The 18670-nt window shown below is 41.3% G+C and overlaps 1 protein-coding gene across 1 annotated transcript in view; it reads right to left on the reverse strand.

Moving 5' to 3' along the window:
* The window catches only part of ABLIM2 (actin binding LIM protein family member 2), a 238593-nt gene that overhangs the window by 147270 nt on the left and 72653 nt on the right, over positions 1–18670 (reverse strand). The window contains exon 7 of the mRNA XM_073610745.1: positions 1333–1420. Within this exon, the coding sequence (XP_073466846.1) occupies positions 1333–1420 (88 nt within the window). The remainder of the gene's footprint in view (positions 1–1332; positions 1421–18670) is intronic.

An 18670-nucleotide genomic window follows, 5' to 3' on the forward strand; every position in this document is an offset into this window, starting at 1 on the left:
GCGGGCGCAATTTTGAAGCGTGACATGTTGGGTATCAATTTACTTGGCGTAACATTATATTTCACAATATAAAAAAAAATTGGCCTAACTTTACTGTTGTCTTATTTTTTTATTAAAAAAAAAAGTGAATTTTTTCAAAAAAAAGTGCGCTTATAAGACCGCTGCGTAAATACGGTGCAAAAAAAAGTATTGCAACGACTGCCATTTTATTCTCTAGGGTGTTAAAAAAAAAAAAACATATATAATGTTTGGGGGTTCTAAGTAATTTTCTAGCAAAAAATACTAAAATCCAAAACGAGGCTGGTCCTTAAGTGGTTAAAGTTTGCTGCACAACATTTAGACAAGCCTGTAAAATACTGGGAGAATATAGTCTGGTCAGATGAGACCCAAATTGAACTCTTTGGATGCCATAATACATACCATGTTTGTAGGTCAAATGGCACTGCACATCACCCCAAAAACACCCCCATATCAACAGTGAAGTTTTGGAGGTGAGAACATCATGGTGTGGGGCTGTTTTCAGCATACGGAACTGTCAAACTTCACGTCATTAAAGGAAGGATGAATGGAAAAATGTACCAAGACATTCTTGATAAAAATCTGCTGCCATCTACCAGGATGATGACGATGAAACGAGGGTGGACATTTCAGAAAGACAATAACCCCAAACACAAAGCCAAGGAAACTCTTAATTGGTGTCAAAGAAAGAAAATAAAGCTGCTAGAATAGCCCCGCCAATCACCTGACTTGATTCCAATAGAAAATCTATGGAAAGAACTAAAGATCAGAGTTCACAGGAGAAGCCCACAGAACCTCCAAGATTTGAAGACTGTGGAAGAATGGGACAAAATCACACCTGACCAATGCATGCGACTTGTTTCTCCATACAGGTGTCATCTTGAAGCTGTCAATACCAACAAAGGATTTTGTACGAAGTAGTAAATACATTTCAGTTAACGCGTTCAATACTTTTTCCCTGTGTCATTCCATTTTATTACACATAACTTAATTTTTTCCCACTGTATATGTGAAGCGCTGCATAAATTGATGGCGCTATATAAGTACCTGTAATAAATAAAGCAGCTTTTGGCTCGTTAGTTTTGTACTTTTATGTGGTAATGCAATTTCTCTGCAACCACACAGTTTAGGACTCAACCAACGTAGCGCTAACAATTTGAAATCTGTATGCAATAATAAGCTCTTCCATTATCGTCGGGTCCTACTCTACCTGGTCTTTGTCTGATGGTTTCAATGTTGATTGGCCAGAGTCAAGCCATGTACAAACTCCCTTTTTAATAAAATTAATGAGATTACAGAAAGATGAAGGGTTACCTTGAAGATACATCTCCTCGCCTTCACCGAACATTTGATTACATCGAACACATCGTGCACAGGTGGGGTGATAATGTTTTTCACCAGCCTGTAGGGAACAAAACATTATTGGTAAACACATTTGTTTAAATTCTTTTCCCCAAGCTGCGTAAACTAATGGTTCCCTTACATGCGCAGGTTAGTAACACAAAATGGTCAATTTAAACTCTTTTTTTCCATAACCTCTAAGGAAAAGACACCTAAATGTCAAATGAATCCTATGGAATATATAATCACTCAGAATGGTCATCTCTGTTCTCAGAGCCTTATACAGTGGTTAGCACCCACCAGGATCGACTGTATGAGCTATATTTGGCCATTGAGTAATCTCGGATAGCCCTATCTGTATGGTTATCGGCAGCTTTACGTCTATTTGACGTTCTGATGCCTAAAAAAGTTGCAATATTTGCTATGCAAATACCCTTTGCAGCATGTTGTAAACATGTTTATAATTAGGCCTGTGCACACCACAAATGTGTCAGCTATCTGCCTTCTGCTGGTATTTTTTATCAGATTATCCTTTAAGTGCACTGTGTTCGGGCATCGGACACAAGTGCACTATGGGAAGTGCCACGTCAATGCAATCACGGGATTGCAGACGAGGTGCTTCATTTGCAAGATTTTTACCTGCTTTGTGGCGCATTCCAAAGCACCGAGCAACGTTCGCCCGTAGTATCACTACAGGCGGGTACTCTGTTTTTTGGGTTAAGATGTTACTTCCAGTTTCTCTGTGCCAGAGGGAAACCGGAAGTGATGTCAGAAGCTCAGTGGAAGGCACGGCCCGAGCGGAGCTGGTAAGTATGGCTCTAAGGCTGCAAAATAGGTGAACTGCGAGCGTCATGCTCACACCGGCAGCATTTAATGGGCACACTGGCAGCATTTGATGGGCACACTGGCAGCGTTTGATGGACACACTGGCAGCATATGATGGGCAGTTGGGCACACTGGCAGCATTTGATGGACACAGTGGCAGCATATGATGGGCAGTTGGGCACACTGGCAGCATTTGATGGGCACACTGGCAGCATATGATGGTGTATATAACTGTAACTGTATGGTTATCAGCAGCTTTACATCAAGCAGTCTATTTGACGTTCCGATGCCTAAAAAAGCTGCAATATTTGCTATGCAAATACCCTTTGCAGCATGTTGTAAACATGTTTATAATTAGGCCTGTGCACACCACAAATGTGTCAGCTATCTGCCTTCTGCTGGTATTTTTATCAGATTTCATTGACCTTCACTCCTTGAATGTACGATTTGTTTCTGATCTGCTAAAAAAATCAGATGTAAAGTGCATCACTATAAAGAAGTTGTAATACAGATGTGGATGTTTAAACTACACCTCTACATGACAAATATTAGGTGACGTAACAAGCATGCCCTACAGCATGCATCATGAGGCTCCTCTCTTCCATTTTCTGGAACCTACTGCCTCTACTATTTTCCGTGCCTCAGTCAACTATCACCAGGCCCAAGCCCTCACATGTTGGGGCTGGGCATATTTTGCTCTGTGTAAGATTTAACGCAGAATAGCTGGGGGCATCTGGTGGTAGATGAAGAGAACACAGAAAAGGTGTGAGTACATATGTTATCATATCAGCTGTTCAGCATGCCATTTACAGGTATAGTTGTATTTAAAGTGGTTCTAAAGGCAGAAGTTTTTGTCTCTTAATACATTCTATGCATTGGCTCCTGCTGCTGTCAATCAAAGTCAGTGAGCCAACGAGGAGAGAGAGGGGCAGGGCAGGGCCGAGCCACGGCCCCCTGTCTGAATGGAAGCTGTTTGCTGTGGGGGCACTCGGCAGGAGGGAGGGGCCAGGAGCGCCGGCGAGAGACCCGAGAAGAGGAGGATCTGTACAAAACCACTGCACAGAGTAGGTAAGTATGACATGTTTGTTATTTTTAAATATATAAAAAAAACAAGACTTTAATATTGTTTTAACCCTTTCATGATTAGAGGTCTTGATACCTGGATCTCAGATTAAATTTAGCAGCATTAGTATGCATTAAAATGGTCTGTAGAAAATAAAGTGTTTCCAGCATAATGCTGAGGAACATGAATTTACATATTATGGGCAGGAAGAGTTTCACAACCCGCAAACTAAACTTACAGTTTTTCAGTAATCAGTGCCCCCCCCAGCAAAAAAAAGAAAAAAGAAAAAAATTTCCTTTAAGTGCACTGTGCTCGGGCGTCGGACACAGTGCACTATGGGAAGTGCCACATCAATGCAATCACGGGACTGCAGACGAGGTGCTTCATTTGCAGGATTTTTACCAGCTTTGTGGCGCATTCCAAAACACCGAGCAACATCCGCCGGGCGGGTACTTTGTTCTTTGGGTTATGATGGGCACACTGGCAGAATTTGATGGGCACAGTGGCAGTATTTGGCACAGTAGCTGCATTTAATGGCACAGTGGCTGCATTTGATGGCACAGTGGCAGCGTTTGATGGGCACAGTGTCTGCGTTTGATGGGCACAGTGTCGGCATTTGATGGCACAGTGGCAGCATTTAATGGCACAGTGGCTGTGTTTGATGGGCATAGTGGCTGTGTTTGATGGGCACAGTAGCTGCGTTTGATGGCACAGTGGCTGTGTTTGAAGGCACAGTGGAAGCGTTTGATGGGCACAGTAGCAACGTTTGATGGGCACAGTGGCTGCGTTTGATGGCACAGTGGCAGCATTTGATGGGCACAGTGTCGGCATTTGATGGGCACAGTGGCAGCGTTTGATGCTGCGTTTGATGGCACAGTGGCTGCAATTTATGGTTTTTTCAGTTTGTTTGCCCCACCCCCCAAAAAAAAATTTTGAGCACCAGCCGCCACTGAATGTCAGGCAAATTAGCAAAATGAAAAAAAAAAAGTTTTGCCTATAGTTCTACTATAAAATAAAGCAATGGGCCCTGATGGTATTCATCTCAGAGTTCTAAGAGATCTTTGATGGATTGTTGTTGGACCATTAGCAGACCTATTTAAAGAGGAGTTCCAGCCACAAATTTTTATTCTAAAAGTCAGCAGTTACAAACATTGTAGCTGCTAACTTTTAATCAGGACACTTACCTGTCCAGGGAGCCGTTGGCCCCCACCCCCTTGAGGCCGATCCCTCCATCGGATCGGGTGCAGGTGCCGCCATTGTAACTAATGGAAACCGGCAATGGAGCCGATTTCCTACTGCGCATTAGTCGCGCAGCGCTTTGTGAATGGCCAGCTTTTCTTCTGGGACACACACAGGTCCCAGAAGACAGCGTGGGGGCTCACTGCACAAGAGGATATGACGTCATGCGCCGCGGCCCGGCTAGAACAGAAGTACACTTAGTACTTCAATAAGGGTACTAAATAAAAAAAAAAAAAAAAATATTCAAAACGAGAGGTGGACGGGTGGTCTTTAGTTTCAAAAGTGAGTGGAACTCCGCTTTAATCAATCACTTCTAACAGGAGAAGTTCCCCATGACTGGCGGATAGTTAATATTGTACCTAGCCACAAAAAGAGCCGCAAGGTAGAATCTGGTAATTACAGGCCAGTGAGTTTAACATTGGTTGTAGTCAAGTTAATGGAATCACTCCTGAGAAGAAGGATCATTGATCACTTAAAAATACACAACTTGCGATGTTACCTGAGGATATGTGGACAGGGCCTCCCGGGGTACTCCTCTGAGGCCCCTTCCACAATCATTACTCTCCTTTGTAAATATATGTACCATAACTACCTGTGCCATGTACGTCAGATGGGAGTTTATTCTCCCCTACGCTTCCTTTATTAATATAGTAATGTTATCATCTGGTTAACATGTATGAAGACACCGGCTCATTGTTCTACGTAGTCATTGTCTCTCTATGCTATGTTTGTTATTATCTATCTACCTAAAATACCTAAAATAAAGAAAAATACACAACTTGCTGGACCCAAAGCAGCATGACTTTACTGAGGGCAGATCATGTCAGACTAATCTGATTGAATTTTTTTACTATATTACCAATGTTTTGGACCAGGGTGGTGCTGTGGATATGGCATATCTTGATTTCGGTAAGGCATCTGCAGTACAAGTTAGGACTTAACCCTTGGGTAGTTCAGTGGATATGCAGTGGGCTAAAGGATAGATACCAGCGTGTGGTTGTAAATGGGGTTCACTCAGAACAGCGACCAGTCACTAGTGGTTTACCACAAGGCTCTGTACTGAGTCCTGCTCTATTTAATCTATATGTAAGTGATATAACCAAAGGTATGTTGGGTAAGGTATGTCTTTTTGCTGATGACACAAAGGTGTGTAACAGGATTGTTATCCGTGGAGGTGTCTGTAACATGAAACATGATTTGGCATTGCTGGAAGATTGGTCTAAGCAGTGGAAACTGCAATTCAACGTTTTTATATGTAAAAAAATGCACCTAGGGAAAAAGAATCCATTGAGAGAGAATAACATTGGGAGTACAGTGTTAGCCAGCACTACAGAGGAAAAAGATTTGGGGTGCTTACTTCACACGATTGCAAAATGAGCAAACACTGTGACTAGGCAATGGGAAAACAAATAGAATTCTAGGATGCATAGAGGGACCCCCAGCCGAAGGAAGGAGGTTCTGATTCCCCAATACGATTTTCTTTAGTTAGACTTAATTTAGAATACTGTGTCCGGTTCTGGAGACCTCACTTACAAAAAGATATTGATAAGATAAAACGAGTCCAGAGACGGGTAACAAAAATGGTGAAAGGTTTGGGGGATAAAACATATCGAGAGCGACTTCAGGAACTTAATATGTACAGTCTGGAGGAAAGAAGGGAAAGGGGAGACATGAGTGAAAACTTCAAATACCTCAAGTATTTTTAATCTGAAACCAAAATCAAGAACACGGGGACATGGCCTCAAACTAACTGGAGGAAAGTTCAAAACTAATCTTAGACAGTATTATCTTACTGAAAGGGTATTAGATGCTTAAAACAGACTTCCAGTAGAGGTAGTGAGTCAGTCAACAGTAAGTGGTTTCAAACATGCTTTAGACAAACATAGATCTATACTCAGATGAAAAAGTTAACGAAAAAAAGCAAAAACAAAAAAAAAAATATATATATATATATATATACACACACACACACACACACACACAAACTAAACAAAACAAAACATGTATATACGGTGAGGGAAAAAGTATCTGATCCCCTGCTGATTTTGTACATTTGCCCACTGACAAATAAATGATCAGTCTATAATTTTAATGGTAGGTTTATTTTAAAGTGGTTGTAAATCCTTACACACCACTTTAACCTAGAGGTAAGCCTAGATTAAGGCTTACCTGTAAGTGCAAGAAATATCTCCTTAACCTACATGGTTAAGGAGATATTTTCCTAAAAACGGCCACCAATGTCTACAGCGCATGCGCGCCATAGACAATGGCGCAGGCGCACTGAGCGTGCCGTTAGTGAAGGCGATCATGCCGTTACTGATGGCTCCCACACGCATGCGCCGGAGTGACGTCATCGCTGCTCTAGCCAGTCACAGCGCTGGAGCAGCGATACCCGGAAGTCACTCCGGGCGACGGAGGATGTGAACGAGGGTCGCATTGGGGGCTTCGATCTCAGGTAAGTAATTCATAATGAGCTAGTATGCTATGTATATTAGCTCATTATGCCTTTGTCCTGCAGGGTGTTTTTTTTTTTTTTTTTTTTTTTACAGTGAGAGACAGAATAAAAATAAAAAAATCCAGAAAAACGCTTTTCAAAAAAGTTATAAATTGATTTGCATTTTAATGAGTGAAATAAGTATTTGATCCCCTATCAATCAGCAAGATTTCTGGCTCCCAGGTGTCTTCTATACAGGTAACGAGCTGAGATTAGGAGCACTCTCTTAAAGGGAATGATCCTAATCTCAGCTTGTTACCTGTATAAAAGACACCTGTCCACAGAAGCAATCAGATTCCAATCTCTCCACCATGGCCAAGACCAAAGGGCTGTATTATAGACCCACTAATTTGGGGTACTTTGTCGCAGTAAGTGGGCTTAGCACTATATGACCATATAGTGTGAACAAATCCTCGTATTTTTTTGAACATGTTCAGGTGTTTTTAACTAGCCTTGCAGGAAATGTCATTCTTGAATGTGTGTGCTGTAAAATATTTTTTGTACTTTTTTAATATTATAGACCTACACAAAGCTGGAATGGGCTACAAGACCATCGCCAAGCAGCTTGGTGAGAGGGTGACAACAGTTGGTGCGATTATTTGCAAATGGAGGAAACACAAAATAACTGTCAATCTCCCTCGGTCTGGAGCTCCATGCAAGATCTCACCTCGTGAAGTTTCAATAATCATGAGAGCGGTGAGGAATCAGCCCAGAACTACATGAGAGAATCTTGTCAATTATCTCAAGGTAGCTGGGACCATAGTTACGAAGAAAACAATTAGTAACACACTACCCCATTAAAGATTGAAATCCTGGAGCACCCGCAAGGTCCCCTTGCTCAAGAAAGCACATGTACAGGCCCTGTCTGAAGTTTGCTAATGAACATCTGAATGATTCAGAGGAGAACTGGATGAAAGTTTTGTGGTCAGATGAGACCAAAATTGAGCTCTTTGACATCAACTCAACTCGCCGTGTTTGGAGGAGGAGGAACGCTGCCTATGACCCCAAGAAAACCACCCCCACCGGCAAACACTTAGGTGGCAACATTATGCTTTGGGGGTGTTGTTCTGCTAAGGGGACAGGACAACTTCACCGCATCAATGGACGGGGCCATGTACCGTCAAATCTTGGGTGAGAACCTCCTTCCCTCAGCCAGGACATTGAAAATGGGTCGTGGATGGGTATTCCAGCATGACAATGACCCAAAACACACGGTCAAGGCAACAAAGGAGTGGCTCAAGAAAAAGCACATTAAGGTCCTGGAGTGGCCTATCCAGTCTCCAGACCTTAATCCCATAAAAAATATGTGGAAGGAGCTGAAGGTTCGAGTTACCAAATTTCAGCCTCAAAACCTTAATGACTTGAAGAGGATCTGCAAAGAGGCCAAAATCCCTCCTGAGATGTGTGCATACCTGGTGGCCAACTACAAGAATGGTCTGACCTCTGTGATTGCCAACAAGGGTTTTGCCACCAAGTACTAAGTCATGTTTTGTGAATGGGTCAAAGACTTATTTCACTCATTAAAATGCAAATCAATTTATAACTTTTTTTAAATGCGTATTTCTGGATTTTGTTGTTGTTATTCTGTTAAAATAAACTTACCATTAGGCATTAGGCATACTCAACCAGCTGCCTGCCCTCATAATGGTATAGAGGGCAGCGTTGCCTCTCTCGGTGGCCGGTAGCATCTCCCATTAGTGAGACCTGTCAATATGCAGTGTGGGGGCAGCTGCACTCGGCTCTGGCCACCTCAGTGTCATATCATGTCAGCCTAATCCTTTGGACACTGCATGCCGGAATATAGTGGATGACATGCTTGTATCTGCACATGTTTGTGAGTGTATGGCTTTTATTAACTGAATAAAAAGGTTTTGGCTCAGAGCCTGTGCGCGCTCTTTTCCCATTTATGTTTTTAGTCATTTTCTTTCTTCAAAATGTGATATTAAAGACAAAATACATTTTCTATTCTTGCAAACAAGATGGCAAAATATTTTTTTTTTCAAACAATAGGTTTTCATGTATCTGAATAAAATGAGGCTTTGTGCACATGGGTGAGGTGTATTTGTCCGTGCATTGTGAATACGCTACATATTTCTTGTGTCCAGGATGTCCTAGACATGAATGGGTGATGGCGGCTGTACAGAGCTATGTGCCACTATCCGTGTAAAACAACGCATGTGCACAGACTTAATGTCCCGAATACACACTGCATATGTTCGGGACATTACGTCTGTATGCATGAGATACTTTACACAAATAGGAATAAACAGCTGATTACAGCTACCTTCACTTATTCATGTCTATAAGTTTCTGTATGCTCTCTAGGACATTCTGAGCATTGAAAATACATAGAGTATTTATGCTGCATGGGCAAATGTGCCTATCTGCATGTAGTAATGAATGCACATACAGAGGTTGGAATGAAACAATCTTACAGCTGTGAAAAGCTAAATTCAAGTAAATTTCTGCATGATAGGCCCAGGCCCCATAAGTTCAGCAGGGGGGCCCAGCGCAAAAGGAGTGGGCACAATTACTAGAACCAATGATCCTGAGGTCCTCTCTGTGTTTACAATGTTTCTGGTCTGTGAATGAACAGGAAGCCTTGGTACAGAGTGCCCCCTGTACATTCACTCTGCAGCTGAAGCTGCAGAGAAAAGATTGAGGAATCTGTGTCGTTAAGTGTCTGTTCAGACCTCTATTTCACCAACCCACACAGGGCTATTAAAAAAAAACAAAAAACAAAAACTAAAATTGTAAAAAAAAGAAACAACATCATTAAGGGCTCATTCTCTGGTATTCTGGTTACATGAATGAGTGGTTTGTTCATGTGGCTGGAACCACCTGTTAGACTTGGTTCACTGTTACCATCAGCAATTCTGTACAGGGCCCCATGATTTCTAATAGCAGCCCTGGCTGGGAATAAAAACTTTAACCCGAAACAATGTAAAAAGAGAATAAAAAACAGTGCATTGACTCCTCTAGTCCTGGGTGTGATTGCTATAAGATTATACATTTAGACTGTATTAACTACTATTGCCAAGTTTTAAAGAATTTATGATATGTGTCTCTTCATCAATATCATCCTTTCCATTCAGCACTGGGAATTCAGATCTTGGATTACTTCTCTAACTTTTGGAAGGGTGGATGATGTCCATTTCCTAGTGACATAAAAAATTAGAAGTCAGCAGCTACACATACTGTAGCTGCTGACTTTTAACAATAGGACACTTACCTGTCCTGGAGTTCAGCGATGTCGGCACCGCAGCTGATGTTTCCATCGGCTGGTTGGGTGCTGCCGCCGCCGCCATTGCTGGTAGGAGAACCCGGCAGTGTAGCCATTTTGGCTTCATGGACGGGTCCCTACTGCACATGAGCAAAGCACGCTGCTCTCTCTCACTGGCCCGGCAGAAGGGGAGGGAGGAGGGGAGGGACTGAGCTGCTAATGTAATTCACTGCGGCCCGGTCTCCCGGAAGTGGGGACAGGGTACCTGTATAAAACAGGTATCCCCCCCCCCCCGAAAGGTGCCAAATGTGGCATTGGAGGGGGGGAATCAGATAAGCAGAAGTTCCATTTTGGGTGGAACTCTGCTTTAAGCTTAGCTACAAATGATGGTTCTAAAAGCAATATGGAAATCAGAGACATTTGTGTGACGTAGAGCTAGTTCATCTATGTAGTTTATAGATGTCACTGTAATTTCTGCTATAAGGGAGAAGATTCTATTCCAAAAAGAAAGATTTCCAAAACAATATTATATGGATAAGAGAGCCAGATTCTGTGCACTGTTTCCAATATAACGAAGAGTTAAGAGTCATTGATTTTTGAGAAACTATATGGGGTAATGCATCGATGGCAGATAACCCTCTGTAGAAGTTCCCAGGTTTGGATTAATACAAAGTTTGGAATACATTTTTCAACTCTACTGAAGGCCTGAGAATTCTTTACTTGTGTCATTTTCCCTTTAAAGCATAGCTGGAGCCTTTGGGAAAAAGTGAGATATGTTACTAAAGAAAACGAATAATTAACCATTGGTTAGGTTGGTATGTTTGTGGTGTAGATATAACAGTTGTATACTGTACATGATGAAGAATTAAATATATTTGGAGCCAATCTATGTTCATGTTTTAGCTGTCAGTAGTGAGGACAATAGGTCACTACCAATGACTTAAAGTGTTACTAAATCCAGTGCTCACAGCTTATAAATCTTCTTTTTACATTAAAATATTGCCACTGTATACATTTTTGGATGATCTGTATACAACGGTTACATGATAAACTGCACAGTTTCTCCAGTGCTGAGAGTTCAGGTAGGAGGACATTTCCACTACAGCCTGTATACACGCCCACATGTGTGGTGTCAATATCATGTGACCTGGCTAGTTCTGAGAACAAGTAAATGTTCTCTCCACCATATAAGAAACAACTGAGCATGTGCAGGTCGGCTACCCTGCCTGTGTTAGCTGGCCTTCCCTAGATAGACAGTGCAGGGAGGGGAGGTTCTGTGCATACAGGATAAAACAGTCTTTTTACACAATGCAGAGGATTAACCCCTTAAAGTGATTGTAAAGGCTCATTAAAAAAAATACAAATAAATAACAAACGTGTTATACTTACCTCCTCTGTGCAGTTGGTTTTGCACAGAGCAGCCCGAATCCTCCTCTTCTTGGGTCCCTCTTCGTTGCTCCTGGACCATCCCTCCTTTGAGTGCCCTTCTTAGCCAGCAGTTTGCTACAGGGGGCACACAAGCCGAGTCAGAGCTCCGTGTATCCATTCAGACACGGAACCCCGACCTGGCCCCGGCCCCTCTCTCCCCTGATTGGCTGACTGACTTTGATTGACAGCTGCGGGAGCCTCTGTCTCAGGAGGAGTGTTCTGAATTGGCTGAGGAGATTGTGGACATCACTTGTGAGAGACGGGGCTCAGGAAGGTAATTGGGGGGGGGGGTGCTGGGGAGACTGCTACACACAGAAGGTTTTTTATCTGGTCTAATACATTTTTTTTTATTGAGTATTTCAACAAGGAATATAAACATACAAAAGTTCAAATAAAACCATATATAATTTCAAGTTACATAAATCCCGGGAAATACACATTATTTTTATATTATTATAAAAGAAAAAGAACGAACAGAAAAAAGGGGGACAGGGGTGCTTATCTGGCTGTTGATTCCAATACAACTTTTATATTACAATACACTACAAAGAGTATTCCTTTCCTTTCATCATCTAATCATCTAATGTACTCCTTTATGTAAATACTTATAAAATTCTCTTATATATCTAAAACAATATCACTATATAAAGATGTAGTTTTAAATTCATACCAGCATGTCCATATTTTTAAATATTGCTCCATAGCATCTCTAGCCATGTATATTAACTCTTCTAAAAAACATACATCATCCACCTTTTGTAACCATTGGACTACCATGGGTATAGCGCGTTGTCTCCAATATACAGGGATCAGAGATTTTGCAGCATTCAATAAATGTGGAGTAATTGACCTCCTGTATCTGCCTATTGAAACTGCTGAACAGTGAAATAACATGGACCAAGGTTCAAGTTTTATCACATCTTTTTGTATTATAGAAATTAAATCAGCAACTGCTTTCCAATATCTCTGAATAAGTGGACAAGTCCACCAAATATGACCATACATCCCGCTACCTCCGCATTCCCTCCAAAACAAAGATGATGTCGAGGAGGACATTGCGTGCAGTTTGTTTGGAGTATAATACCAACAAATTAAAAGTTTATAATTTACTTCTTCCATTTTAGATGAAATAGAGGACACATGGGCTAACTGCATAATCTTATCTTTTTGTCCATCAGAGATATTGGATTGTAAATCTTTTTCCCAACTAGCTATATAACCAGGATAAAGAGGACCACTGAAAGATAATAAAGATTTATAGAATTAGGATATACAGTGTGGGAGATGGATCTTGGACCGCATAATCGCTTCAACATGGTTCAATTCAGACAATGATCGAAGCGGATGTGGTAATTTATGCACAAAATGGGATAGTTGTGTATATCGCCATATATCCATGGAATTAAGCTCTATGTTTCCACAAATAGACTGTATCGATTTTAACTTATTATTCTCAAGAATTTAATGTAGCTGAGGCTGGTAATCTCTGAACCAACGTCTAAACCCTGTATCCATCAGACCTGGCAAAAAATAAGTATGTCCAAAAAGAGGCATTAATGGAGAATTATACTTCCAAGGATAACGAGAATGTAACAGGTCCCATATGGATAGAGCAGATATGGTCAAAGGGGATGTTGAAGATGCGAGACCTCTAAATGAGCGTGGGAGCCGCATTACCACGGACAAATCTTTATCTGCCAAGGCGGTTTCCACTTGCACCCAATGTTTAGCATCACTAGATAGTTTCCATTCAGCAATACGCTTTAAGACTATCGCATAATGATATAATTTAAGGTTTGGAAGTGCCAATTCTCCCATTTGTTTAGTTCTACATAGGACATCTCGAGAGATTCTCGCAAAAAAAAACCTATAGGAACACCCATGGGAATCATTTGAAAGAGAAACAAGATGCGAGGTAGTATGTTCATCTTTATTACATTTATTTTGCCCAGACATGAATGGCAGATTGAAGACCACCTACTTAAATCTGTTTTAATTCCATTTAACAGAGAAAAGTAGTTGTGTCTAAATAAATCTGATAAGTGGGCAGTCAAGTTAATTCCTAAGTATTTTAGGGTAACTGTTTGCCAACGAAACGCAAATAAGGAATTAAGCTTTAGTGCCTCAGTTGGTGGGATAGTAATATTTAAAATTTTAGACATTAATTTTATAGTTGGATATAGCTTGAACAGTATGTAAGGAGATCATAAGATTTGGTAAAGTAATTCTAGGTTGCTGAACATAAAATAATATATCATCAGCATAAGCAGCTAGTTTATGTTCCCTCTCTCGCACCTTTACTCCATGTATATCAGGATTAAGCCTGACCGTTTGGAGAAAGGGCTCCAGGGACAAAACAAATAATAACGGAGACAAGTGGCACCCCTGACGGGTTCCATTGTATAATGTGAATGAGTCACTTAGGACTCCATTAATCCTTATTCTCGCGGTGGACAGTACATATAAAGATGTTATCCGGCTTATCATTTTGGGGCCAAGTGCTATAAATTTCAAGGTGGTCATTAAATACTCCCAGTCCACCCTGTCAAACGCCTTTTCAGCGTCTAAAGATAATAACAGGGTGGGCTGGACGTAGTGTCTAACATATGAAATAAGTGACAGGGTTCGGAGTCACTTCACGACCTGAAACAAACCCCGTTTGGTTTGTGTTCATCCAACTCGGAACCAATGGGTGAAGTCATTCAGCTAGTGCTTTTGCATAAAGTTTAATGTCCAAGTTTAATAATGAAATAGGGCGAAAATTACCGCAATAAGCCGGGTCCTTTCCTGGTTTTGGTAGAACAGTTATATGGGCAATTAAAGACTCGGAGGTGAAAACCCTGCGCACCAGATATTGAATTAGCAAAAGAAGTTTAATATGGAATTAGGATATCTTTAAATTTTTTATAGTATAAGAATATCCATCGGGTCCGGGTGCCTTCCCTGGTGACATTGAAAATAATGCTTTATAAAATTCTTCCTCTGTAAACTCCGTCTCTAAAACGTACAAGGCTTCCTCAGGCAGTATTGCATTATTTTGTCCTGTTTTCTCTCTGACGATAAATAAGCAAGCTCCCCCCTCACATTGTATATATTTGCATAGAAATCGCAAAAAACTTGTGCAACGTGAGGGGAGGTATGTGCTACTCCCCCGGATGGTATTTTAATACTAGCAATATAAGTAGCTGACTTTTTCTCCTTAAGAGAGGAAGCCAACAACTTTACAGGCTTATCACCCCACTCATAGATTTTTTGCAAAGAAAATAATAAATGAATTTTAGATTCTAATTCATTTAATTAGTACGGTTTTCGTCTGAAAAAAATCGTAAGAGCAAGACTACGCATGTTCAAAAACGAAAGAATACATACAAAACTATTCAACACGTTACGTCACTTCTGAAGATGAATTCTTGTCGTACGAGAATTTTCGTATGGTGAGTAATCTCTTTTCACTATTGACTTGAGACTAGCATGCCACAAAAAACGGACGACCGTTCGTCTGAAAATCTGATCGTGTGTACGAGGATTTAGGGCCATATTTATAAAGCCGCAAATGTGACATTCACCAAGAATTCACTGCAGGTGAATCAATCACTATCTTTTAAAACACACGCCCACTATAAAGTTTCACTTGCAGTAAATGTTTGGTGAATGTCACATTCACTACTTTATTATAGTAAATGTTTGGTGAATGTCACATTCATAACCCTTGAAGTCTTCAAGTTTTTTTAAAGGTTTTGGTTTAGCGTATTTAACTATACTTCCCAATAATTGTAAATTCAAGAAGAAAAGAAGAATAGTTTCCATTTAAGGAATACCTGTCTAGTCAGTACAGTGAGGTTACAGGAAATACTGTAAAGGATTTCTTCAATAATGAATGTTGTATTGTATTTTAAAAAAAGTAAAAATATATATATATATTTTGGAAGTGCTTTATTGCCATGGTAGTACAGGAAGGTTAGGTTGTAGAAGGTTAGGTTGTTTGCAAGCCTCAGATATGTAATATGAACAAAGCATATCCCTTTATAGTGTGTGTTTGACTCAATCCAGAGCACCTAGGGGCATTTCTGTTTGCTGCCTTATTCCTCTGATATCAGCATGAATCACTTCTGACAAGTTTTCCTGACATCAAGAGAAAAAAGGTGACATGGGAGGGAGCTCCAGCACACAGCCTGTGATTGACAGCCTCAGCTCTGGCCTGTGTGAATTTAGTGTGTCCTTTCCCTCCAATAAGCTCTTACTGAGCTCTGCAGGGTGTAACTTCACCTCCTTGCCTCTGCTTTCTGAAAGCTCAGACAAGATGTATAAATTGTGCACTTTGAATGGCTGTAGAGGGCTGAAGATAATCAGGTACAACTTATGTAGAAGGATTTGTTTCATCTCTGTGTATCACCGGAGAAAATCATTTCACTGGGTATATGTAAGGTTTTATAGCCACTTTAATTGCTGCATGGTCAACTGTTATTCAGCATCTTAAAACATCACTGCAAGTAAGACCAAACTCTGCCAAAACATAACCTGCTTATAGCTGCACAGCAATATGCAAATCTGAAGGGAAGTCTTTAACAGATAGGTGCACATGGCTTGATGGTATAGGAGACAAAGTTTAAAATAACTATGTTGCTATCCCACTTATTTCGTGCCGGCGCCTCCCTGGCCTTCAAGAGGTTTAGGATGCCGGGAGACAGGGTTTATGATCATGTGACCGCCGTCATTGGCTGTCATGGTGGGCACATGATAGAAAGGCTCCTGTTCGCAAGCAGCAATCAGGAACTTTCTGTTAGCCGCCAGTAACTGTGTAGGGCGTGCGCTCTCGGCACAGCTCTATTTGCCCCAATTCACGCAAATATACGGCCGCTCGGCGCCAAGGCCCGCCCGCAGAGAGGCGCCAAGGGGTTAAAGTTTTCTACAAAAGAAGATGCTATAGATACCCTTCTGACAGGCGCCGGCTTCGATCTTGGCTCTCTTCAAGAGTTACAGCCACCTGAATAACCTTCAGCATGCAATACCTCCAAGTGTGTCAGACGCCTACATCCTCTGCTGACATTCTGTGGTTCCATCTGCTGGCCCACAGCGCACAGCAGGGTAGTGGCCATTTATCAACACTCTCAAGAGTGTGTCGGATGCCTGACTTTAGCTTTTTATCAGGGCCATACCACAGGCTGCACCATTCCTGCAGCATTTTTCATGACGCACCACACCACAATTCACAGTTGGTTTACATATACTGTCCGCCTTGTTGTGTGCTGGATGGGTGTGTTGGGGTGTCATTTAAAATGACACACCTCAGGTCAAACCTATGTTTATGTGTTATCGTGCAGGTACACAATGCAAACTTCTCAATTGACCCTCATCTCTTTAGCCGGCCAATCATGGATAGAAATGTGCCCGGTTCAGCAGAGACTGGACGAATTTCAATCCATGTATGAGTAGGCTGGTTGTACAGCCTACTAATTGACTTCTGTACAACCAGCCTGTATGATTTTGCCCATAGAGTTGGGCTTTATAGCAGAGTGGCCAGAAGAAAGCCATTATTTTCAGGAAAAAAAATGGCACGTTTTGAGTTTGTGAAAGGCATGTGGGAGACTCCCAAAATGTATGGAGGAAGGTGCTCTGGTCTGATGAGACTAAAATTGAACTTTTTGGCCATCAAAGAAAATGCTATGTCTGGCGCAAACCCAACACATCACAGAATACCATCCCAACAGTGAAACATGGTGGTGGCAGCATCATGCTGTGGGTATGTTTTTCAGCAGTCGAGACTGGGAAACTGGTCAGAGTTGAGGGAAAGATGGATGGTGCTAAGTAAAGGGATATTCTTGAGCAAAACCTGTACCACTCTGTGTGAGATTTGAGGCTAGGATGGAGGTTCACCTTCCAGCAGGACAATGACCCAAACACACTGCTAAAGCAACACTCGAGTGGTTTAAGGAGAAACATGTAAATGTGTTGGAATGGCCTAGTCAAAGCCCAGACCTCAATCTAATAGAAAATCTGTGGTCAGACTTAAAAATTGCTGTTCACAAGTGCAAACCATCCAACGTGAAGGAGCTGGAGAAGTTTTGCAAGGAGGAATGGGCAAAAATCCCAGTGGTAAGATGTGGCAAGCTCATAGAGACTTATCCAAAGCGACTTGGAGCTGTGATAGACATAAAAGGTGGCTCTACAAAGTATTGACTTTAGGGGGGTGAATAGTTATGCACATTGACTTTTTCTGTTATTTTGTCCTATTTGTTGTTTGCGTCACAATAAAAAAAAAAAAATCTTCAAAGTTGTGGACATGTTCTGTAAATTAAATGATGCAAAGCTTCAAACAATTCGTGTTAATTCCAGTTTGTGAGGCAACGAAACACGAAAAATGCCAAGGGGGTGAATACTTTTGCAAGGCACTGTACCTTTGGTGTGCATTGAGATAGCAAATATGCATCATGCAATGGTGTTTATGTATGTACATCCATCCTAATAGTCTGTGTATGTATTTATGTAGGTTGGAGGGGGTCTTTTGATTTTTTTTTTCTTTGGCCCAATTTCATTACTGTCACATGGGAGCTACAAAGCTCCCTATATGCTACAACATGCACAATGGCAGGTTTTATTTATTGAGACATTAGGCCAAAAGCAGTCAGGGAGCACATCCAATAAAAAAGGCCTATGGAGGCCAATGATTGATGAGGTCAGACAAATCCAGCAAATTAGAATTACAGTATATTAGACTTGATATTTCTTTTATTACATGTGTACTTTTAAATGGGTTTAGGGTCAAGGACTTAGTGTTACTAAACCCAGGACCCTGCATTAACTATATCTGGTCTCCCACAGTACACAGAACATGGAAATGCAATTATTTTAGTAAATAGAACCTGCTAAATACCTTTTTCTCATTAGCAGTACAGAGTCTTGTGATTTCTATCAGTTCCCGGTGAAGCTTGTAGGATGTGTTTTTATACTGCACTGAGCTGTCCTATGAGGCTGCAGGGCTCCTGACCCTCTGTCTGGACAGTGCCGATTGGCCCTGTGCTGATCACATGCACTCTTCCAA

Source organism: Aquarana catesbeiana, linkage group LG01 (genome assembly GCF_042186555.1).
Source record: "Aquarana catesbeiana isolate 2022-GZ linkage group LG01, ASM4218655v1, whole genome shotgun sequence".
NCBI lineage: Eukaryota > Metazoa > Chordata > Amphibia > Anura > Ranidae > Aquarana > Aquarana catesbeiana.